General features: G+C 49.6%; 1 protein-coding gene across 1 annotated transcript in view; it reads right to left on the reverse strand.

The window, feature by feature from the left end:
* The window catches only part of RRP12 (ribosomal RNA processing 12 homolog), a 37,633-nt gene extending 13,770 nt beyond the window's left edge, over positions 1 to 23,863 (reverse strand). The window contains exons 1-21 of the mRNA XM_078875419.1: positions 23,695 to 23,863; positions 21,817 to 22,046; positions 21,382 to 21,465; positions 20,161 to 20,237; positions 19,688 to 19,793; positions 18,810 to 18,926; positions 18,422 to 18,560; positions 17,794 to 17,921; positions 16,731 to 16,829; positions 15,897 to 15,988; positions 14,210 to 14,321; positions 12,926 to 13,026; positions 11,450 to 11,564; positions 10,250 to 10,392; positions 9,131 to 9,252; positions 8,370 to 8,434; positions 6,750 to 6,912; positions 5,313 to 5,470; positions 3,974 to 4,041; positions 2,683 to 2,776; positions 1,284 to 1,442 (exon numbers count right to left, since the gene is read on the reverse strand). Of these exons, the coding sequence (XP_078731545.1) occupies positions 1,284 to 1,442; positions 2,683 to 2,776; positions 3,974 to 4,041; positions 5,313 to 5,470; positions 6,750 to 6,912; positions 8,370 to 8,434; positions 9,131 to 9,252; positions 10,250 to 10,392; positions 11,450 to 11,564; positions 12,926 to 13,026; positions 14,210 to 14,321; positions 15,897 to 15,988; positions 16,731 to 16,829; positions 17,794 to 17,921; positions 18,422 to 18,560; positions 18,810 to 18,926; positions 19,688 to 19,793; positions 20,161 to 20,237; positions 21,382 to 21,465; positions 21,817 to 22,046; positions 23,695 to 23,833 (2,511 nt within the window). The 5' untranslated portion in view covers positions 23,834 to 23,863. The remainder of the gene's footprint in view (positions 1 to 1,283; positions 1,443 to 2,682; positions 2,777 to 3,973; positions 4,042 to 5,312; positions 5,471 to 6,749; positions 6,913 to 8,369; positions 8,435 to 9,130; positions 9,253 to 10,249; positions 10,393 to 11,449; positions 11,565 to 12,925; positions 13,027 to 14,209; positions 14,322 to 15,896; positions 15,989 to 16,730; positions 16,830 to 17,793; positions 17,922 to 18,421; positions 18,561 to 18,809; positions 18,927 to 19,687; positions 19,794 to 20,160; positions 20,238 to 21,381; positions 21,466 to 21,816; positions 22,047 to 23,694) is intronic.

The following is a 23,863-nucleotide window of genomic DNA, read 5'->3' on the forward strand; positions in this document are numbered from 1 at the left end:
CAACGTGCATGACGGGGAAAGTCCATTCCAATAAACATGGAACGTTGAGCCAGCTGTTACAAACACATGCCCCATGCGCTCAACGTGGGCCCAACTAGGACGCCATGTTGCCCTAACGTTGCACGTTTACTGCGACGGATGGCTGCCTTGCGTTCGTTTGAAAATAAACACGTTGTATCGACGCACGCCCCGCCAATTTTCTACAACGGTCGAAGGTGTGGCCTGGTGACTCAGGTGGGGCAGAGCGCCGAGCTGGCACTGCCCAGAATCTGGGTTCAATCGTAGTCAGCCGCCTGCGATTCAATTAGCAAAAAGCACCGCGTTTGAGTAGGAAACCAAGGTATGACTGACCACGCGAGTCTATGGCAGTGTCCTACATTGAGCGACACCTAATGACGCGTTACCAAGGCATACCGAGTAATTCCCTGCGATGCAGCCATTAAACATTATCAAGGTTATGCTTATAATGAGCAATAGCTTATTATAGACTATTCCAAAGCATTGACTATAACAAGTTAAAGGTTACTGTCTATTACCGACAACGAGCAAATCCAGAATTTAAAAAATACAAAATATTGCCCATGGTTACAATTGTGATGCACAAAGTACAGGTTTCTCATTTTATGCTGTAGGAGATGCGTTCCAAGAACACACGCGGTACACACACACAAAGTTGACCCATGTCCGCCCGCATATACAGCATGAAATCGAACAAAGCAAACTCGCATAGAGCGAGGGAAACCTGTACCACACCTGTGATGTAGACGGTGTGCTATGAGGAAGGGCTATTGCCCACAGTGTCACCTATTATGTGTCCTTTTAAGGCCACACACACAAGGTGCGATTGACAGACCGTGTCGAGTTTGTTGTTGTTAACTGTGCTTGTGCACCACTGCCAATGGCAGCAGCAACAATCGCCAAATCTCGATTTAAAGCTTTCGTGACTGCAGGGATTCATCTTCTTGGTTTTTTCGGTAAAGTCACGTAGAAGGGAAGTAATAAAATAATAAAAATAAAACATAATAAAATAATTCTCACGACGTTTCGGCTACAACGCAAGCAGCCGTCTTCAGGTGAAGAAGACGGCTGCTTGCGTTGTAGCCGAAACGTCGTGAGAATTATTTTATTATGTTTTATTTTTATTATTTTATTACTTCCCTTCTACGTGACTTTACCGAAAAAACCAAGAAGAATCGCCAAATCATCGACCGCTCCTGGCGAGCGATTCCCAGCAATACACACGACGCCGAGTGCAACGCGGTGTTGTGAGGTGGGGGCATCACCCGCTTGGCAGGGGAGGCGGTGGCACGCAGGGAGGTGAGCAGAGCCTCCTGCAGGGACGCGAGGTGGCCGAGCACAAAGTTCTGGCACGCGGGACGCTCGCCCGCGCACGCCTCCTGCACCACGCGGTACGCCTTCTTCTGCATGCCCACGTCTCGGCTCTACACACACAAAGACAAAGATTTCCCCCCCCACCACATGTCAGCGAGCATCTATTAAGGCTTGCACGGTAAATGCGGGATTGGGTGGTTAGCAAAACGCGCGGCTTCTTTTGTCTTCCACATTGATGATCTTTATATGCAGCACCGGGTAATTTATTATTTTACGGTTGAATCAAGCTAGCAGAGGACCAGATATCCGAGGTTCGTTGTGCAGTACGCCAACCACTATGGCGACCGCTCCCCGCCCGACACAAAGACAAAGACCCCCAAGTACAGCGTTTAACAGACTGTTGGGTCCAGTGCTGTGAGCGAGTAGCACCTATGAAGGCTGAAACGGCACATGAGGAGGTGGGTGGCCAGCACCACACGCCCGGTTGCCTTTGGGCTTCCTCTTGGCGATGTGTACACACCGCACCAGATGCTCATTTGAGGCCGAATCGAGGGCAGGCCCAGGACCAATTCAGATAATTGTCACTGGTGGTGGCCGTGATCGAACCCAGTTCACCAGGTTCGTAGCACAGCGTGCTAATCGCTACCCTACTGCTCCCCGCCCTACACAGGTTTCAAGTTTCAAGTTTTCATTTATTAGGTATAGCCCTGTGAGCCATGCGGCTTTTGAGTCGGGTGCAACCGCAACAAACAAAATATGAACAGAGAACATCTTAAAGCTACGACGCGCAACAGAAACATCCTGGATTAACCAGAAAATCTTCCAGAAAAAAAACGTATTACAACGCTGTGTGCAAAAATCCCAATTACACACACACATATGCAGCAGATCCACACAAATTCCCTGTATAGCCACCCAGACTGTGTACGGATCGTATTGTTTCACTGTTGTCACTGAAAAGCGCATAGGCAGCAGGGCACAAAGTCAGCAGTCTCGCGCCACCGAGCCCCTTCATTGTCAACACCACTGTAGCGAGCGCCCGCTAGCGGCCGTGTTCGTGTAGAACGCAGGGGAAACGCTTCACAGTAAACGGAGCGGGGGGACTGCCCCAGCAATAATTTTAAATATGCAGTTTATAAACTTTACGATGTGCAGGTAAGTATTGTTTTACACATTTCTATATAAACAATTCCATAATTAGTTTTAGTTTTCACTGCTGGTGTAGCCTGGCAGCGGCCGGGCCCCCCTAGTTTACCAGCCACCACCTTGAGTTACATCTAACCACCCGCGGGCCCAGGAACGGCGCATGACGACTGCGCTGTGCGCCACGCCGCTCTACGGGAGACGCACCTGCAGGTGAGGCAGCACGGTGGCGTAGATGTTCGCCAGGTGAGCCTCGTCCACGAACGGCGTCATCACGACCACCAAGTCCATCACAAGCAGCCTGAGCACAGCGGGAACAGAGGCAGACCACTCAAATCGCTCCGGTCCAAACATTGGAGGGGTGGCACCCAATATTACTTGCCATTTGACGAGTGCCGAATGCTATGCGGGTATTCTGCGAATCCGAATTAACAGCTAGTTTGCAATGTTTTAAATGTATTTTTTCAATCAAGGTCTACATCGTGTTGTGCTTCTCAGTCTGTCTCAACCCTCTCTGTGTGCCTGTTGCCGGATCTATCTCCATCTGTGTCTGGGTCTCTTCCCTCAGTCTGTGTCACTGTCGACCTCTGTCTTCTTTTTGCCACAATTTTCATCTCTCAGTCTCGTCTCTCGTGACGAGAGTCATCCCTGTATTTCATAGATCCTGTCCGCTCCGATGCTCTGCTAACTTTCTGATCTGCAGGCCTTAGTGGCCATTCAACTACAACACCACAGAGCGCAAAAAATAAAGCCACATCGTCGTCTTATTTCAATTTGGCCAAACACAAATATCGTGGGGGAGGGAAAAATACTCAATTTAACACGTAGGAATTTCCAACCAATATTATTCATAACTATTTTTTTTGGATACATCGTGTAAATATGTGTCGTTAACCCACCACCACCCGACACAGCCAATTAGTAAGGTTTGTCAAGGAAACAAAACAAAACAAAAAATGTTGTGTTTACTCTCTGTTTGGTGGTGGTGGGTTAAATGACACATTTATATTTAAATGATCTAACTAAAAAAAAACTTTGTTACGAAAGAAACTGCGCTATACGGTAGCCTTCTGCAAGCCAAGTCAAGAATCGGTGACACCGTCAGCCCTGCTCCAAACGGAGCGCCACTTCTTCACGAGAAGTGTTCGGCTAATTGGTTTTTTACCCTTCTATCTGGCAACAAAACTGACACCCTTTTTAACAAGGAGTCATGTTTACATAGACCACAATACCTGCGGTCATAATGCAAACAAAAAACATAACTCTGATAATGTGCACTGTCCTTGAAGTTGATTGGTCCACACCCGAGACAGCTTTCCTTAGAGCCTAGTCTCACATGGGTTGGACCAGATGACACCAAAAGGGTGTCAGTTTTGTTGCCAGATAGAAGGGGTAAAAAAACAATTATCATATTTTTTACTGGCAAATGAGGTTCCAATGGTGTACGTGGTCGGCTGCGACATTCAGGAGAGCGACGCCTGTTGGTGGAGGCGCTCACCTGACCGCGTGCTCCGTCTGGGGATTTTGGAACTTGTCGCTCGCCTTCTCGAAGAAGCTGCAGATGAGCTGTGAGGAGTGGAGAAGGGCACGCACACAGTGAAACACAAGATTAACAACCGACACCCCATTTCAGCCGTTCGGACATCTGCAGCGAGCGCTGTTAGCTAGCGCCTATAAAGGCGAGGCCGGGAGTGGCGCATGAGTGAGTTGATGTCGCAAGCGACGCGCATGCGTGACTGACCACCTGTGCATCTCCCCTGCCAAGGTGCGGAAGCCGCGAGGAGGCAATCGTTGTGCACCATGCGGGCACGCAAGGGGAAGTGGCGGCACGGTGCTAAGCGCGCTACGCTTCGAGCCCTCCGTGACCTGACTTCGATTCCCAGCCACGGCTAATGTCAGTGGCGAGGGATAATCGAAACGTTCCTGGCACCCCCTCCCCTTCACCACCGTGCACAGAGCAGTGAGAAGAACATTTAGCAAAATTGACAGGATGTGGACAGGCTGCCATTAGAGACGAAGGCTCCTTCCTATCGGATGATTAGAATACATGTAGGAAATGTAGGATTCATCATTAATGCCCAAGAGCCACAAACAGACAGAATAAGACCTTATTTGAGATACATAGGAGTCATTATTAATTCCCAAGGCTCACAGAGGCAGACTAAGTCTCCTTTAGGGCTCTTATGCTTCAGCATTAATGCCGGAGGCTCACAGATGCAGTTTAGACAGCGGTTAATCCGAAAGGAACCCACAAAGTGCAAAAAACTAAAATCGGTACCAAAAAAAAATTGCCACAACGGGGGAACACGGTTTGAGCAGGGGTTGCATACGCAGCAGCAGCAGCGTCATGCGCTGCAGCAGTAGCAGCATCGGTCACAGCAGCAGTGACATCGTGCACAACAGCAGCAGTGGCGTTGTGCACAGCAGCGGTGTTGTGTGCAGCAGCAGCAGCGGTGTTGAGTGGAGCAGCAGCGGTGTTATTCGCAGCAGCAGCAGCGGTGTTGAGTGGAGCAGCAGCGGTGTTGTGTGCAGCAGCAGCAGCGGTGTTGTGTGCAACAGCAGCAGCGGTGTTGTGTGCAGCAGCAGCAGCGGTCTTGTGTGCAACAGCAGCAGCGGTGTTGAGTGGAGCAGCAGCAGCGGTATTGTGTGCAACAGCAGCAGCGGTGTTGTGTGCAACAGCAGCAGCGGTGTTGTGTGCACAGCAGCAGCGGTGTTTTGTGCAACAGCAGCAGCGGTGTTGTGTGCACAGCAGCAGCGGTGTTGTGTGCACAGCAGCAGCGGTGTTGTGTGCAGCAGCGGTGTTATTCGCAGGAGCGGAGGCAACGCGCTGGAGGCACCTGCTCATCGGTGATGCAGAGGAAGCTTTTGACCGTCTCGAGCACGGCGAGACGCGCGCCGTCGGGCGCCCCCTGCGAGGATTCGCCCTCCGTGTAGATGTTGAAGAAGATGGGCAGGAAGTTCTTGGAGAAACGGCCGACCTCTGCTCGCTCGTCGTCTGTGTCGTGTGAGGGGGAGAGGAACCGGGTAAGCACTACGAGCAAGGTAGGGCCTTGTGCCACAGCCACGGCTGCCACTGAGCAGAGGTCGCAAACCGGGTACCCGATACCCGTACCCTACCCGATACCCGGCTACCCGTACCCGGCCAGGTACGGGTACGGGTAGCCGTTTGCGACCCTGGTGCGGCCGGGTACGGGTAGGCCGTGAGTCACTGGTGAGTAACTGTTTGTCACTCATTTCGGGTAGGGTACGGTTCGGGAACGGGAACCCGTACCTGGCCGGGTACGGGTACGAGTACCCATTTGCGACCCTGGTGCGGCCGGGTACGGGTAAGGAATCAAAACCCGTTTGCGACCTCTGCCACTGAGGGTCCCCCGTTTCCCCCAACCTCCCCCCCCCCCCCCCCCGTGGCTAGATTTAATCAGGGTGCATCGAGATGTACTGCATGGGAGATGCAGAATAGTAAGCGATGACGATGGAGGAAGAGCTGCAGACCATCCCGTGCATGTTTTCCTCTCCCAATTGTATTCCAATTGTGCAAAAGACAATTTTAAATGACACAAACGTTCATTTGGAACTCGTGCAGAATGCAGTGCATCACACGTGCGTTAAATATAGGGCCCCGAATCGGCCCCTTTGTCCCATGGCGTGACACCAACAGTACAATTGGAATAAAACTAGGAAAAAAACCACATGTTTTAAATATCAAAAAAACTAATTTCAGTACACAATCGTTTACGATCAAAACCTGCACCAAGACTGTTCCAATTTAAGCAACCGGATGCCTACCATGTGACACTTGTTAAGACAAGGAAGCCGGTCCATCGTGTCCCAGCACAGAGTAAAGTCATGTTGGGGTTAGAGGGGCGCAGGAGGAACCAGGGAGGCGGCAGTAGCAGCAGGGAACCGTGGGAGGGGCGGCAGTAAAACCAGTGTCTCATGGTTTGAGCCCCGTCCCACGTTCCCTACGCACCCCCATCCCGCCTTCAGACTCCCACTTGCATTTGCGGCCACGCATGGAGTGAGACCAGTGTTACATGGTCGCGTGGCGCTAGCCAAGGCGAGGTGGTCTCTGTATAGAGCCACGAGGCCTGTCGGAAGACAGAACACGGTGCTGTCAAAAGCATACCGGCAAAATCCTTCGCGGCGTCCCAACGATTCATAGATTAAAATCGATCGTTAAGCTCGGGATACACATGTCAGTTTGTACAAATAGTCCAGCCAGAATTTGAAAGGGGGGCAGGGCAGGAGGTGGGCATAGGCGGTGCGCCTCTCACCGGAGGAGCAACCCTTGCCGACGAGCGTGCGCAGCGCCTGGCACACGAGCATGCGCAGGTCCGGACGCTCGGTGAGTGCCGTGCCGAGCACGCGCGCCACACCACGAAACGCTGGCACCAGGTCCACGGGGTTCGTGAAGAAGCCTGGCAGCAACGACCACACCTGATCGGCGTCGACGATGACAGCGGCGGTGGTGGTAGCGGCGGAGACACACGGAGAAACGGGACGCATCAAGGTGACGTTAGCACGTGGCTCGAAGATGTTCGCTACACGGTAAAACCTCTGCAAGCCGGACTCGGCTAAGATGGAATTCGGGGTAAGTTTGGAAATAAACCCGAAGTGAAGAAATTATTGAGATGCCACTGCATTTAGACACCACGTAGATTCGTAACATATTGTTTTCTTTAGTGTTGACTAAACACTTGAGATGTTATTACGTGTAAATGTAATTGAAGTTTGGGAATTATTCATTTACTTATCCATCCCCCATAACTGGATGTTTTTTTACTGTACATTCGTTTGAGAAATAGGATCGGAGCGCACACGCTGATTAGACATGTCCGACTGTTAAGCGGCATGGGCAGGACTCGTCGCTTACAAGGGATGATAGCCGGCGGTCGAGACCGATGGAGTGGCAGCTCAAGAACTGAACATGCCCAAGAACAGATGGGAGCGATCATCTCACACATGCAGGTAACTGGATGGATAACTGCATCACAAGACTGAGGGATGATGACAGAATGAGGACACGTTCAATCTTAATTTAGGAGCTTTCGTGACTGCAGGAATTATTCTTTGGTTCTTTTCGGTTAAGTCACGTCTAAAAATAAAATAACATATTACGACGTTTCGATTGCAACACAAGCAATCATCATCAGGTATAAAAGAAATAGTAACAAAAATCTAACTAGAAAACTATAGACAGACATACAAGCAGACAGTTTTAAGCTTATCCTTTTTCTTTCTGGCTATTTGTTCTCTCTGCCTGTGTCCTCTCTTTGGAATTTTCACACTTAAAATTCTAACTTAGCAAATTTTGAAACACGTAATCAACCAGGCTATACGTTAATTGTGTGTTAACCGATTCTCTGTGTTGTATTACATCACATTTCGATATTTTGCTAGGTTATTTAATTTTCGTGTGCCTGTCTCCTAATTTTCAAGCTTGCGTGCCCGTTCCACATTGTCATCTTACTTGCAACAGCAGTACGTTGCCGTACACTCATTGATATGCTAATTCTCTCTGCCCCCTCCCTCTCTCCGTCCCCGCCCCCCCCCTCTCTATATTTAAGGGACCGTCACAGAAACGACCCCTCTCTTTGTGCCGATTTGTGTCCTCTCTCTGTGTGCCGTTGTGATGTCTGTCTGCTTGTATGTCTGTCTATAGTTTTCTAGTTAGATTTTTGTTGCTATTTCTTTTATACCTGATGATGATTGCTTGTGTTGCAATCGAAACGTCGTAATATGTTATTTTAATTTATTATTTTATTTTTAGACGTGACTTAACCGAAAAGAACCAAAGAATGAGGACACATTCATCCAGCAGTGGATTAATAATGGCTGCTGATGTCGATGACGGTGGAATCCATTCGTGTGACGATTCAAAATCCCTGGCTCACCTGCCACTGGAGTGTATCAAACAGTTTGGCTTGCAAGTTCTTTCCAGCGCTCCTGAGTTCCGTGGCTAGAGCACACACACGCAAGTACATAAACAGAATACAAGACACGGCAGCTGAGCATGACCACAAACAATTTTCATCGTCCACAATAAAGCGGACGTGTTGTTATAATCTGGAACGCATGGCGTGGTGGCACGGTGGTGGTTAGCGCGTGATTGGAACAGCACCTGGTTACCAGCAGCTTAATTGTATGTTTGTGTTTATATCTTGAACTTCTTTTGCACTGTGAGTAGCCAACCGTGCAAATGGGAGGTGCGGGGAAAGGACAAACTAAACACAAAAAGCAGTTCTAAAGAATTCTAGATTTGAAGCTTTCGTGACTGCAAGGATTCATACTCTTAGGTTTTTTCGGTAAAGTCACGTAGCAGAAGCGCATCTGAAAGCGCGATGCGATGACCATCTTCGTGCTCCGGTTTGGTGGAGGGGGGGGAAGCACGGAATGCGAAACTGTCAACGCGACCCTCTTGCTAAACAGTCACGTGACCCTGGAAATCACACGGCAGAAATTTGTGGATTCCGTAAACTGGAGCCATGAGCCACTGTTACTCTTCTGAAATGCCGAGGGTCGTGGGCGGCTCCAGTGAGTGCCAAGGGTATATAAGTGACAAAGGTCCATGGGTCAGGATGCTTAGGTCAAGAGTCAGGAAGACGAGGCGGAGTGGTCAAGACGCTGGGTGGATGGGTCAAGCGTCAGCTGGTACCTCTGCTCTTGAATGTGGCAGCAAGCGGTAAGAAGTAGGAAGTGAAGAAGTGAACCTCAGTGTTGCGGACGTGGTCTCGCATTACGGGCAGCAGCCACGAGTGTGACAAGTCCGGTGTCTCCCTGCACACGCACGTACACAGAGGCAACGATTTAATTTTCAGCCTTAGACTATTGTGGGGGCAAGTGCTGTTAGCGAGCACCTATTTTGGATGGCTTGGCATGCTATGGCGTGGTGTGGCCGTGTGACGCCAGGATAGAGTGCTAATGTTTTCACACTGTACCAAATCATAATTTAAGGTCAAATTACCCCGCAAGAGGGCTATGTACTGGTTAAGATGCCGTCCGCTGCTGATGCAAGCCATTGCCTCCAATCAAACCCAGGCTGCCGGGTGTATAGCAGGGCACGGACCACTGCATCACAGCTCTTCACGCACACCCACAGATTGATGTCTGTGTGGCCGTCTGACTCCCCTCTCCCCTAGTTGCCCTACCAGCTCCTTCCCCCTATAGACCCATGATAAAAAAAATTAAAAGGCTTCGTAAAATCAGGCACAATCCACTCAGTTTGGAGGCAAGTGCACCCAAGGGATCTTATGAGATGTACGGGACACAAAGCACAACCGTAACATTCCGGAGTCCAAGGCAGCATTCTTGCCTACCCACACATTCACAGAGGTCTATCGACAAGAGGGACCCCGATTCTCAACCAAAGGTCTCCAAGTAGAGATGCAATTCTAGATTTGAAGCTTTCGTGAATGCAAGGATTCATATTCTTGGGTTTTTTCGGTAAAGTCACGTAGGTAAACATTTTTAAAAAGTAAAATAAAATAAAAATCACGACGTTTCGGAGGCAACACAAGCTTCCGTCTTCAGGAGGAACCGTCACAGCACGATAGCTGTATCAAGTAAAAGCGTGTTGTGACGGTTCCACCTGAAGACGGAAGCTTGTGTTGCCTCCGAAACGTCGTGATTTTTATTTTATTTTTATTTTACTTTTATTGATTTAAATTTTTTACCTACGTGACTTTACCGAAAAAAAACAAGAATATAGAGATGCAATGATCATGGATGTTACAGTTCGCCGCGCTCGGTTTTGAAAATCGACGGAAAAGCTCACTCGGTGCCCGTGATACCCAGCGGCAGTGCTTGGAGCAGCACGCAGGGACCCATGCTCTCCACCGCTGCCCCGATGGCCTCCTCCAGCTCAGAGACATGAGCAAAGTGTCCGCTGGCACGCAGCTCGCCCAGCGTCACCAGGCACTGCGAGCGTGGACACGGAGGGCGTGGGGGGGGAGCAGAAAACACCATGGAGTGTACATCGCAGCAATTCATTCCTTCGTTCAACGCGGTAGATGCGTTCCTGAAAAGTGCCACGTAAAGTAAAAAAAGCCCGTTAAGCGAAATAATTTGCCCATAAATTATGAAACGATCGAGTTTGCCGAAACACGATGTACGCACACGCGGTAAGATGGTGGGAGAAATAACTGAGGGTACACCGCTGCATCATTGTATTATTCCGCACACTGTATCACACCACTCAGCTCAAGAAAGTTTTCATCGTCGTCCACCGAGAACCCGCGTTATAACGCGATGCACGTTATGCGTAACAACAGTGCACGTTGCGTGAAAAGTGTTGCCTCATCGAAGAACCGTGTGGCGTGAGCAGGCATTAAGCGGGGACTTAAGAGTACAAACATAGCGACACACCTGGGCCGTGTTATTAAGATAACTGTGGTTCAAAGAATATATGGGTGACAACAATGGAGTAGGAAATTATTGTGCGTGAAACGGTGGTCAGGTGGTTTGAACTGCGCTATGAACTCGGTGAACTGGGTATGATTCCCAGCCATGGCTAACACGAGTAGCGAGTGAGATCTGAACCTATACAGGGCCTCCTCTAGGTTGAGCAAGCCTTAAATGAGGGCCTGATGCAGTGTAGATATCAAAAGCATTGAGAAATAAAAATCTGGCTTGGTGTGGTACAGTATCACGTGCAGCACAGTGCTGGCCTTAACAGGTGCTTGCTAACGGCACTTGCCTCATCAGCCTGTGGAGGCTACATGGGGGATATTTGTCTTTGTGCATGTAGATTTGAGTATGTAGGGGGAGGCACAGCAGGTGCTTCTGCCAGTCATCTCAGTCAGTCAACCCATGGCGCACCTGGGGTCTGTTCCTCCTGCCAGCGGGCCTTCAACACTTCACGTGGCCTCAAAGTGCACATAGGCTGGCACAAGCACCATGGTATAACATCTCCGTCACTTAGTGGCGAATGACAGTTGTTATTGTTGTTGTTATTGTACATGTGCATTGCGCACACCTTGCTCATGATGGGGTGGCACTGCTTGCCGAGCACGCGGAAGAACGTCTGAAGCAGCTGCAGCACAAGCTTCCAGGCCCCGTGGTAGCGGTACTTGAGCCCATCCTCCACCGCCCTGTGCCGCCGCCGCCACCGTATACAACAGAAACACGATGCGGAGATATGAGAAATTCGGCACGCGTAACCGACATTTTTAAGCCGCTTTCCCAGAAGCAATCAATCACGTGAAACAGGCCAGGACACGTGGTCTGGGTGTTTATCTACACGTATGGAGCCGTGTAAGGAGAATTGACCAAGCATCCCGATGTAGGAGGACACCTCCTGAAAACGAGTCTTGAGAGATTCGGTGAAACATTAAAACGCAAGTAATCATTTATTTCACTTCTTTGTGTGTTGCTATTGACCCCGACACAAACGAGACATCCCAAAGTTGTTCCGATCCTTGGCTGCTCAGACCCCTTGATAAACTCATCACAGAGTCAGTGATTGGACAGAAGCACAAATGCAGTCATCACAGCAGCCTCATTACGCAACATCCTTTATGATAGTTTTAAAAAGACACAGCGGCGGCGTTAAAATAAAAAATATACAATCGCTGACATTTCTGGAAATTGGCTCTTTTTCATCACCTTACAATTATAAGACAAACTCAATAGTCGCAATCATCATTGGCTTCTAATTTCTCTCAATAATGTTCTATTGCATTTATATATAATGTTAGATATGTATCTATGTTTGCATATGTATATGTGTATCTGGGCTTGTAGGCATGCCTGTGTGTGTCTGTGTGGGGAGCTGTGGTTCAGCATACTCTTTGGGTCTTTCGGTAAAGTCATGTAGATGGTTTAGCAGTTAGAATGCTCTCGGCCAACATCGGTGATGATCATCTGAACCGGTGCTGGGTCTCCCTGAGGTCAACTCAATCTCAAATGAGGACAGTAAAACCTTGGATTGCGAGCATAATTCGTTCCGGAAACGTGTTTGTAATCCAAAGCACTTGTATATCAAAGCACTCGTATATCAGTTGTGATCACGTGACGCTTGGCAGACAAAGCGTACTACTCGTATTGCAAAACCTCGCTCGTTTATCAAATTAATATTTATTTAAAAATGTTGCTCGTCTTGCAAAACGCTCGCAGACCAAGTTACTCGCAATCCAAGGTTTTACTGTACCTGGTACACTGTGTAAACATTATAAATGGGAAGACAAAGGCAGCTGGATGTGGTGCTGGCCACCCACCCCTCCGTGCGCCATGCCAGCCTTAATAGGTGCTTGCTAACAGCACTTGCCCCTAAAGTACGTTAAGGCATTTACGGGGGATATTTGAAAATGTCTTGTACATGTGTGCATATACACACAAATCTGTGTGAGTGTTTGTGAGCACACGCTGTTCAAACGGCAGGTGCCACTGTGTACGAGTCTTTGTTGAAACGTCTCGGGCAATCGGCTCAATAGGCGGAGAGGGGGGAACGCACCTGAACATCTTTAGCACAGGTGTGTTCTGCCCAGGTGCAGCTCCCTTCAGCAGCACGCCCAGGTCTTCGACTTGCGGAGCCACGCACTTCTCCAGCACCGTCTGCAACAATAGAAATAATGGCAGCCAATAAGTGATTGTCCATCGAAATACTTAATCGTGGCTTTGGGAGGCTTTCAATCGGCAGTGGATTAACCATAGATGATGATGATGAGTAAATAACTTTCGTCTCCAAGAGCCTCAGGGTCCTGCATTGAAATGTTTATAAAACTTCCTGTAAAATTGTGGTGCAAAATAAAACAGTCAAAAGTTCTGCCGAATTTCACCAGAACTTCAGTAGCAAGTGCTGTTTGTGAGCAACGAGGAAGGGATGATGGCATAGATCCATCACATTGGTTACCATGACCCATGATGGTGACAAGAAATTTACTGGTGACCGCTATACAAAACATTTTTATGATCCAGATTACCATTATGATTAAGATGATGGGCAATGATGATGCAGATTACATTGATGATTCAGCTTATTACTATGATACACGTGTAGTGACTAACTCCGAGACGATAAGACTTGGAGGCAATTCTTTATTAACAAGCGCCATCGGGGTTAACACTTTTATAAGAAGTCCGTCTATTGCCGGCGAGGCTACTCAGCCAGGAGAGTTGGTAGGCTGCCCGACTGGCGGCGCCCCGAGATGGTGAAGATGGAGACGACGACGACAAGGCTGAAGATGATGAGAAGAATGGTGCAGACGACGACAAGGACAGTGACGAAGACTCCAGCAGCACAACGGCGGTCCCACTCCAACGACAGCCCCGAGGTCCCCTACAGGGGCCCCTCTTTATACTCTCACGTGGCCTGGCTCCGCCCCCGGCCACGCCCCCTTTCTAGAACCTACCAGCGGGTTCTTGGTGTGCCCCCTCTGTGACCTTTGGTGTATCACGTGGCCTGCTGACATCAGGGCTGCCGTAAGCCGCAGATCCCCTTTCCTGCCAACAGCCAGCGCTATGCGACTACTCTATTCCACTATACATGTGTTGGCAGTGGTGCATACCCCACCACATGCGTCAATAACAGTGTGGCCTTAAAAGAAAACATGTAAAAAAGGTGACATTTCAGGCAATGTCCTACTCAGGAAAATTACCCGAAATGCCGCCTAGTATATATTTGTTATTTTAAGGCAACTGTTACTGATGAATGTGTTGAGATTTTTACTATGATATAGATGACGACCATGATGTTGATGCGGATAAGATTGGAGATCTGGAGGCAAAGCCAACATACCTTGATAGCCTGGGCAGCTGCCACAGCGACCTCTGACCGGTCAGACAGCATGCAGTTCATGGAGCTGTTGACCAGTCGGGGGAGATGGCTCAGGCACAGGTTGCCATTCAGCCTAAGTAAAAGCAAACACGGAGGGACATGCGTCAGAGATGCATATGTAGTGAGTTCAACTGCGTCGCAGACATACTCTTTGGAGGCAACACATTTACTGATACCAACACAAAGGGGTAACTGCCCCATCACCAGATAACAACCTATGGTGGTGGACCACCAGGCTAACCACACTAATACACTGGGAGTAGCGACGACAGACAGGACCCCAGCTTGGGTCCAGGTCCACTTGTTGGTGACTCTTCATGGACGTCGAAGGTAGAATCTTCAGATGACAGCAGCAATGCTCAACCCCGGTCCCTCTGGGGACCCAGCTTATATCCTTCCTGGTCGTGGCTGGTTCCAAACTTGGCCACGACCACCTTCTCGAATCCTCGAGCAGGATCTCGCCCCGACACGTGACCATCCCTAGCCCGCCCCCACTTGGGGCCCCTGTGTAGTCTTTACCAGTCACGTGTCCTCCGGGGTCAACCAGAGTGCCGTGGCCTAGAGCAGGGATGGGGAACCTTTTATCTGCCAAGGGCCATTTCGATATTTATAACATCATTCGCGGGCGATACGAAATTATCAACTTAAAAATTTGCCCGTTATATTTGGTCAAACATTTAATTAACTCACCCCTAATGCGATGGCTGGAACTGCTTCTATTTGGTGAGGCGTGTGATGTTAGCTGGTATTGATGATGTCGCTACTCGCAACTGCTTTTCCAGGTTTGTTCCTATAATTATTGAATTTCGAGTCCCGCCTTGGCAGGCCCAGACCAAATGATTTTGCGGGCCTTGTACAGCCCACGGGCCAGACTTACCCCACCCCTGGCCTATAGTAACCCCATTCCATGGCTGACACTCTCACACCCCATCCTCTAGGGGTCGGCACTGCTCACCGAGCGTGGTGCCACTCAGCGCTATGACTCAGCGCTCACCGAGCCCCTCTAGGGCCGGCACTACACCGACATGTACGGGGTGTCCGCGATGGGAGCACATCGCACGCCGTGCCTCTCCAGGGCCGGCATTACCCAGCGACATCCTTGATGTCACTACACATACAAAACGCACACACAAAGTCCGACCACAAAGCCAAACAGAGTGATTGAGGCAGGTGCTGTTGGTGAGCAACTATTATGGGCGGCATGAGGGGGAAGTTTATGTAGCACCACACCCTTTTCCTTCCCAGCATCGATGTTTATACACCGCACCACGTGTCTAATTTCGACCAATTCGACATAAGGGAGGCCAAACCCTAACTCAAGTCAAAAGATTAATTGCACAGTGCACTAACCACTATGCTCCCACTCCCTTAAACACACCACAAACACAACAACCGCCACCCGCGACTTAGTGACAGCGACTTTCATCACAGCACTGTAGCCAGGCCAGGTGCAATTTGAGATTAAATCAAGTGTCAATGGCTCACTGGTGGGAGGGAGGTCATGGGATGGATCCAGGTGTCACGGGTTGACCGTCTGATATTACTGGCAGGCAGATGCATCCCGCCTGTACTCCCGATGGCACCACAAGCACACACACATGCGTACATACACGCACGCCGAGTGTGAGCAGAGTGGAGTTGCACTCACCGAGCCAGATTGACGTGTGCACTCTCCATCACAGCGAGCCAGGCCAGCATGGGTTGCACGTCATTCATGCTTGGCAGGTAATCGTACAGAGCCTTTGTCGACAAAAAGAAAAAACACGCCAAGGGGTGCCCATGGTTAGCATCGTCGAGGCACTCTGTTTTCGTGTTGTTCGGCATGATGTCTGAGGTTTCCCTCCACAGGCTGATCGCTACTTCAGGAACTGAATTCAGAAAGTTCCCGGCATTAGTAGAGAAAAGTCTCCAGTTCGGTCTCCCGGCGCGCCAGTTGACAAAATGGTGCAAGATTCTGAAATTCCCCCCGGCCGCCTCTGTTCACCCAAAAGTAGAAAAACTTTTTTTATTTTACAGGTAAGGTCCACTGAACCATATAGCTCTTTTTCATAAACAACATGGACACAAATGATAGCTCAACGAAGTGGCTTAATATGTGGAAATTTATAGCGGCCAAATACTCTAAACGCATGTTTCTAAATGTGGATGGAAAAACCAGAGAACTCGGAGAAAAATCCACGCTACCACAGGGAGAACATGCACACTCCAAATATACAGGCATCAGGGTCAGGATTGAACCATGTCAATGGAACAGCATGTTGTGTGTGGTGGGGGGTAGAGTGTGCGTACCCCCCCCCACCCTTCCCAATAAAACTTGACCTGCACGGAATAGGCACAAATACCGTCTTAAGAGGGGGCCTCTCCAGCACTTCCTCAAGTGGAGACCATTCCGTCAGCAGTCGCGCGAGCACAAGCAAATTGCAGGGCTGCACCTTTACCTATTTTGTTTGTATGGCGTGAGTGTGCAGCGAGAGGAGGTTACCGTGATGAGCTGCGCATTGAGCTCCGCAGGAAGCGTGTGCTGCTTGGGCTGCGCTGCGAACAGCGCGTGCAACGCCTGCATGCCGCGTGCAGTCACCAGCTGCTCACGGCGCGCACAACACATGGCACAAATGTACAGACACACGCAAGTAGACGCTTACACTCGTACAAAGACAAATATCCCCCCCTTATAGCCTTAGCAGACTGTTGGGACAAATGTAGTTCAAGAGCACCTCTGAAGGCAAGCGCGGAACACATGAGGGGGAGTTTTGTGGCCTGCAACACTCCCATATGCCTTTGTATCCCCAGTGCTGATGTTTATACACCACACCAGGAACTCACTTATTGTTAAGTCGACCTAGGGAAAGCCCAGGACCAGTTCCAAGTCACCACTTTTATTGGTCATTAGCAGGACTTGAACTCGGGGCGCCAGGTTCATAACGCAGTACACGCTAACTGCTTTGCCACGGCTCCCCACAATGTGCATACAAAGACACAGATCCCCCGTATAGCCTTAACAGACTGTTGGGGCAAGTGCTGTGAGCGAGTCGCTAACAGCACGGCACACGAGGGGGTGGGTGGCCAGCAGCACGCCCGGCCGCCTTTGTCTCCCTAGTCGCCGCACCAGGTATTCATTTGAGGCTAAGTCGACATAGGGGAGGGCCTAGAACCGGCTCAGATAATCGTCACCGGTGTTGGCCGTGAGCGGGAATCGAACTCGGGTTGCCGGGGTTCGTAGCGCAGCGTGCGAATCGCTGCACTACCGCTCCCCCAACACACACAATCACACACACATTATTATATACCATTGTGATGTTCATGGAAACCCTTCATAGTTTATACAATAGCGACTATACATTCCGTGGGCTCCTCCAATCAGATGGGCAGAGCTAATACTTTCAAAAGTTCAAACGCATTTGAAAAGCGTTCATGCAAAAAAAGGACAATTCGGGCTGAGCCCACTTGCCCCGGTTCATGAACTTGGCCGGCTCGCTTCCCAGTGGCCGTGGGAACAGAGCGGTGGCAGGGGCGGTAACGGCAGCGTCGCAAAGCGTCCCACTCACCACGTGGCCCAAGGCGAGCATGCGCAGCACGCTCTCGCAGCACGCCTTGAGGCTCTGCGTGGGCAGGCAGGGAACCACCTCCTTCAGCAGGCCTAGCACGTGAAGCGTGCCTGTCGCGTCGCCCGTCCCTAGCAGGGGTTGAGGCACAAAAAGAGGCAGAGTTTATTTCAAGGTCAACGACTGCAACGAGTGAATGAAGATTGTTAAAAAGACAATGGATGACAACCCCACCCTCCCACCCTATTGCGATGATATGCACGAGTTGGAATGAAGATGCAGACTAAACTAATTTGGTTAAGTTATTAACAGTGATGGGTTTTTCATTCGATATTTTTCGGAACACTGCTAAGTTGGCTTTGAGATTATAATCATCATGAGGCACTACCACTCGATGTAAAAGGTCCACCCTATCCATAATAAACCGATTTTATTGTATCCTATATATTCATATCATCTCGTGATACTTCAGTATCTTTAAGACAATCAATACAAGGCTAGATGGATTGTGGTGCTAAAACAATCCACCGAACAACATTCCGGACTATTCTGGCTGATATTATGCGGTGGTTATTGGAGAGCAGTGCACCGACGAACACAAAAACACAGGAGGCGACCCTCGTCCACACACCGCCGTTCTCCTCGATCTCGCGCACGCAGAACTTGGCGGTGCTCGAAGCGGCTGGGTGGTGAGGAGGCGCTTCGTCTGCGAACATGAACTCCGAGCCCCTGATCACAGCGCTCACAGCCTGCTGGCCAGCCCGCCGCACCTGTGCAAGAGAAGAGGTTACCGTGATGAGAGAAATTACGCACCCCGTAAGCAACAACAACAACCGCCATTCGCCACTAAGTGGCGGTGACGTCACCACGACGCTTGTGCCAGGCCATGTGCACCTTGAGACCACGTGAAGTGTCGAACGCCCGCTGGCAGGAGGTCGTAAGCACACATGTATACACCTACGTACAGACGGAGATAGCCGGACACAAAAACACAGTCACACACACATACACACATTCACCTTGGGCTTTGTGTGTGTCGCGAAGCTGAGTAGGGCGTGGAACGTGTTCATAGTGGAGGCATCGGCCCAGACGGCGAGGTCCTGCTTCCTTAGCAGCACGGCCGTGCATGACAAAATCTGAGCAAATAAAGAAAATAAGTATTATTATTCAGAGGTGGAGTGGTCCATAAGAGGTTTTTTTGGGTTAGATCACATAAATATATACATGTGTCGTTAAAACCCGCCACCACCCGACACAGCCAACTACTAAGGATTGTCATGTAAACAGAACGTGCCAATTCGTCACTAGTACAGCACCCCGGTGTGTTGGAGATCCAAGACAAAACATTTACAATCTGAGTACGACGTTTCGCCAGCAATTACAACTAGCTTCACATCAGGCGAGAGCCAGATTTGTGGAGAAGTCTTAACTGTTTCATTCCTTATATAGAGGCGTAGATGTGATAATCACGCTTCTGCGCTCTTGCGCAAAGTGGGGGGGGGGGGGATTACGGAGTGAACGTACATTATGCATGTGTATTAACCCAAAAAACCTCTATTATGGATGATATTGGTCGCGAAAGCCTACGTGTTGAAGGTGGAGTGGTGATGCATTGATTAGTGCACCGTGCTATGAACTCGGCAACCTGGGTTTGATTTACGAACATCAGTGGCGAGTGGAAACTGAACCTGTCCTAGTGCCCACCTTCACCAACCCCGCATCGGCCAGTGGGAAAACTGCGGTCAAATAACTCGCACGAACCACACGGTTGGGGAGGCCCTCATCCAACTGAGCAGTGAACACAAATAACGTCTACACATGTACATGACGTAGTGAAGGCCCATGCTAGATGTTTGAGGACCGAGCACTGGAGAGAACGAAGGTGGACGGGACTCACCCAGCGGAGCACAGTGCTGGTTGCCGAGTTGGTGTGAGTCGACATGAGGTCAACAAACACCTTGGAGATGTCGGAGAACTTCTTCTTCAGCACCGAGGAAGGGACTCTGCACACACAAACACACGTGGGCAAAGGAGAGATACGTGAAGCTCCACGCTCAATATGAGGTCACGTTGAGATGGACGGACTATTGCTCAGGGGGGAGCTGATGCCGTGTTGGCACACTGCGCCAGCACAGCTGAGATCCACGGCTTGAACGGAGTTTCATCTACACCGTGATTAAAATGGGTTAACTTTAGAACCTAGGTTTTCGCAGCCACTCGTAATTCATAGACATGGAGTAGCATTTAATGTGTAAACCTTGCACGATGTTGCTGCTGCTGCTCTCAACAGCATCATCATCGTTAATCAGCCACTTGGCCGGGTCACTCAAGTGCGAGTAGTGGGTTCTCCGTGTTGGCTGCATAACTCACCTCTTAATGACCATGTTGAGGAGATAAGCGACAGCTGCCAAGGATTCGTCGCTCTCGATCGTCTCCAGAGCTGTCATCTGGCAATAGAGAAGCATTTCAGAGAAATAGCTGAAGAGAAGTCTTGCCCGGGATGTGGTCAGGTGCCTCAAGTGCCGTTAATTGCTGTGTATGAGATATTAGATTTAAATCTTGGCATCTGCCTGTGAATAAATGGAGTTTTTAAGTGTAGACAGTAGATGGTCTCTGCCTAGTTCAGAATCTTTACTTACACATGGAGGAATCCGATGAGCTATAAAGCTCTTTTTCAGATGTCAAGTTGGGGTGGGTCAGAAAATTACAACAAACAATACAAAAATACGAGAGTGCAAAGTATAGGAAAGGTAAACACATCAACGACTGTACAAAATATTAAAATGTAAACATGCTTTTTCAATTCAGGTGAATTATCCCAAATCTAAAGACATTATTTAGACCATGAAAGCAGTGGAGTAGATTTCAGGTGTGAAGGGCTGGATGGGCTCAAGAGTTGGGTTAGACAGACACAGCGCGGAAATTTGACAGGAGACCACATTTAATCCCTTGCAACACATTCCTGCGGAGGGAGCTGGTAGGAACGTTGGGTTTCTCGGTCAATGGCCAGGGTCAACGACGACGTTGTGTATTCCGCAAATATGCCCGACTGTGAGCGCGGGTACAAGCCGGCGTGAGTAGGTTAAACGTTGAGTTTTATAAGGGCACCACGGGGTGACCAGCCCCTCCCCACCCAGCCCCACCCTCCCACCCAGCCCACCCCCTCCCCACCCAGCCCACCCCCTCCCCATCCAGCACCTCCCCACCCTCCCCCACCCAGCCCCTCCCCACCCTCCCCCACCCAGCCCCTCCCCACCGTCCCCTCCCAGCCCCTCCCTCCCCACCCAGCCCCTCCCTCCCCACCCAGCCCCTCCCTCCCCACCCAGCCCCTCCCTCCCCACCCAGCCCCTCATGCACGACGGACGGACACAATAATCCTGTGGGCTGGTGTAACCAGGAGGTTCCTACCAGTACGAGACCATGCCAGCCATTATTCATCAATGGATGAAAGGACACCCCCTTCATGAACATTTTTAGTTAATTGTCATGGAGTAAAATCTGATTTTAAAAGATCTGAAATAAATCTGGAACTTCATAGTCACAGATTTAACTGCCACAGTGTTCTATATCTTGTCAAGGCAAAGTACTCACAAATGCCGCAAAGTACTCCGTCTCGGTCTCGGTGCCTCCCTTTGCGCGAATCACTTCCGTAACGGCAGCCAACACAGCACAGATCTGGTTTGAAAGAGAAACAAGCAGTGGATTAATCATGGCTAATAATGGTGAAAACACAGTACTTTTATCACAAGCGTCATCTCACTACTGGATGAAGGGCTCCCTCCCCATGCCGTTAGCATCCTGCAATGCCACACTCCCATTTTGCTCATGCGGCACATTCTGTTTTCCTTTAGATTCCATTCTGTAAGACATCATCTCTATTCTTGTTCGTCGGTGCAGGGTAAATTCCAAAAGCTTCGCTTACGCTGAGACACTATTTGTTTCAACACCTTATACATCCAAATAATATATAAATGTGTGTGGTCCACATTCACGCAGCACACTATCACACAACCGCGACAAGGGCACCTCCTTGTGCGCTGCCGAGCTGGACTGCCAGTAGCGTTGCACGCGGCCAAACGTGGCGTTGGTGATGTCGGAGAGGCCGCTCAGGAAGGTGCCGGCCGTCCGCTCGCTGGCGGCATCCTGGGCCGGCCCGACTGTCGGCGTCCGCTCGCTCGCCGGCCCAGCAGACGCCGTGGGGTCGCTCTGAATGTCATCGTGCAAGCGCAGCGAAGCCACGGTGAGGTCGCTCTTGCCTGCGGGCGCACACAACAACCGAGAAGAACAACAAATATTTAGCTTGACACACTCTAAGGCAGTGGTTCTTAACCTTTTTGGAGGTACCGAACCCCACCAGTTTCATATGCGCATTCACCGAACCCTTCTTAATTGGAAAAATAAAATATGATTTTTTCAAATTCAAAACATAGGTATATGTTTTACTGGTGCACAATCATGAGTCGGGTGTGTGTCTTAATCTCCGCCGAACCCCTGAGACTGACTCACCGAACCCCTGGGGTTCGATCGAACCCAGGTTAAGAACCACTGCTCTAGGGGTAAGTGCCGTTAGGAAGCAACTACTAATGCTGATTAGGAGGTGGCAGGGCCCACTGAGATCTTGAGTTCGAGTCGAGGCAGATGTCTATGCTTAAACTGAGTTCTCAAGTGTTGCGAGTTGATGAGATCAGCTCGGTCATTAATTACTAAACAAAAACCCACAAAACTTAATTTGTGCTCAGAACTTAATTTGGCTGTATTCAAGCACGTGGTTAAAACTATTGGCTCGACTCCCATGCGACGAACATTACTCTCGATGGGAAGTGCTGCCGCCTTCCGATTGAACGAGAGTTCACGTGAAGGTCTTGTGTCTCAAGAAGTAGCTTTGTGATATCAACTTCTGTGGGCTGTTCTAATACGAAGGGGTTCAACTGCTCAGCGATCGTTGTAAGTAAAAAAATGTTTAATGAAATTACGCAGATAACACAAAAAACGATAACAGTATGAGACGAAAATGTTTATTTTCCTGATACTGTACAAATCATGTCCAATAATCGCTGGGGGGATGTGAATCATTACAAACTTTATTTATCATTTGGACACATGTTTTGCATATAAGAGTCTGTTGTTTGAATGGTGTTGTATAACATGAAAGGAAATAAGTATGCTTAACTTATTTCGCGCGGTACGTAGCCAAACGTGCTAATCGGATGTGTGGTGAAAGAATCAAGTAAACACAAAAAGCAGTTCCAAAGAAATGCGTTTTCAATATTTCAGAGTACAGTACTTTAATCGCATCTCAAACATTGCGTTCCACTCATCTAGTCGAGACCCCGTGGCAATTGTTTATGCGGCACAAGATCTACATTAATGTGTACATACATGTAGCCCTTTGCCAATCCACTGTTGGATGAATGCATCCCAACGCCGCCATATCCATCGTGGGGGTAGTTTGAGCCGTACATCATCACCACGCTGCACATTGCAGGATTAAGGTGCCAAGGGCCCGGTCCAGGCGATCTCTTTCCACTGCGACCTGCGGCCAGGAACCGCATTCACGTGGCCGGATTTAGCGAGACCGTGCGCGAACTAATACAATGGCTATCGCAAATGTAGAGACTTCAGTACAGATTGGTTCACGTAAATATCAGCACTTAAGTTGGGCTTTATGACCAGCATGTACTACACAAGTATTTACAGAATTAAATAACTTACGTTTTTTAACGTTAGCGGTAAAACAAAACAATTGTATAGACTATTTATAAATCCAACTCGTGTTCCAACAAGACCCAGAGCACGTGTATCAAAAATTAGCCGCTGAGGCCTACTCAGATCACACAAATCTTACGCCTTTCCTTGCGAATGCACCCCCCCCTCCTCCTCTCTTCAAACCCGTCGGCCTCGTACCTTTGCTGCGACCGTAAAAGCGACTGCGGGCGGCATCGCGGTGTCGGCTCGTGGCGGGGTTGCTACTGCTGCTCTGTCCCTTCTTCCAGCGAGGAAGTTTGCTGCTCACGCCGGCCTTAAGCTTGCCGTGTCTCGCCATGGCTCCGCACGTGCGACTTACAGGGAAACC

Source organism: Lampetra fluviatilis, chromosome 41 (genome assembly GCF_964198595.1).
Source record: "Lampetra fluviatilis chromosome 41, kcLamFluv1.1, whole genome shotgun sequence".
Lineage (NCBI taxonomy): Eukaryota > Metazoa > Chordata > Hyperoartia > Petromyzontiformes > Petromyzontidae > Lampetra > Lampetra fluviatilis.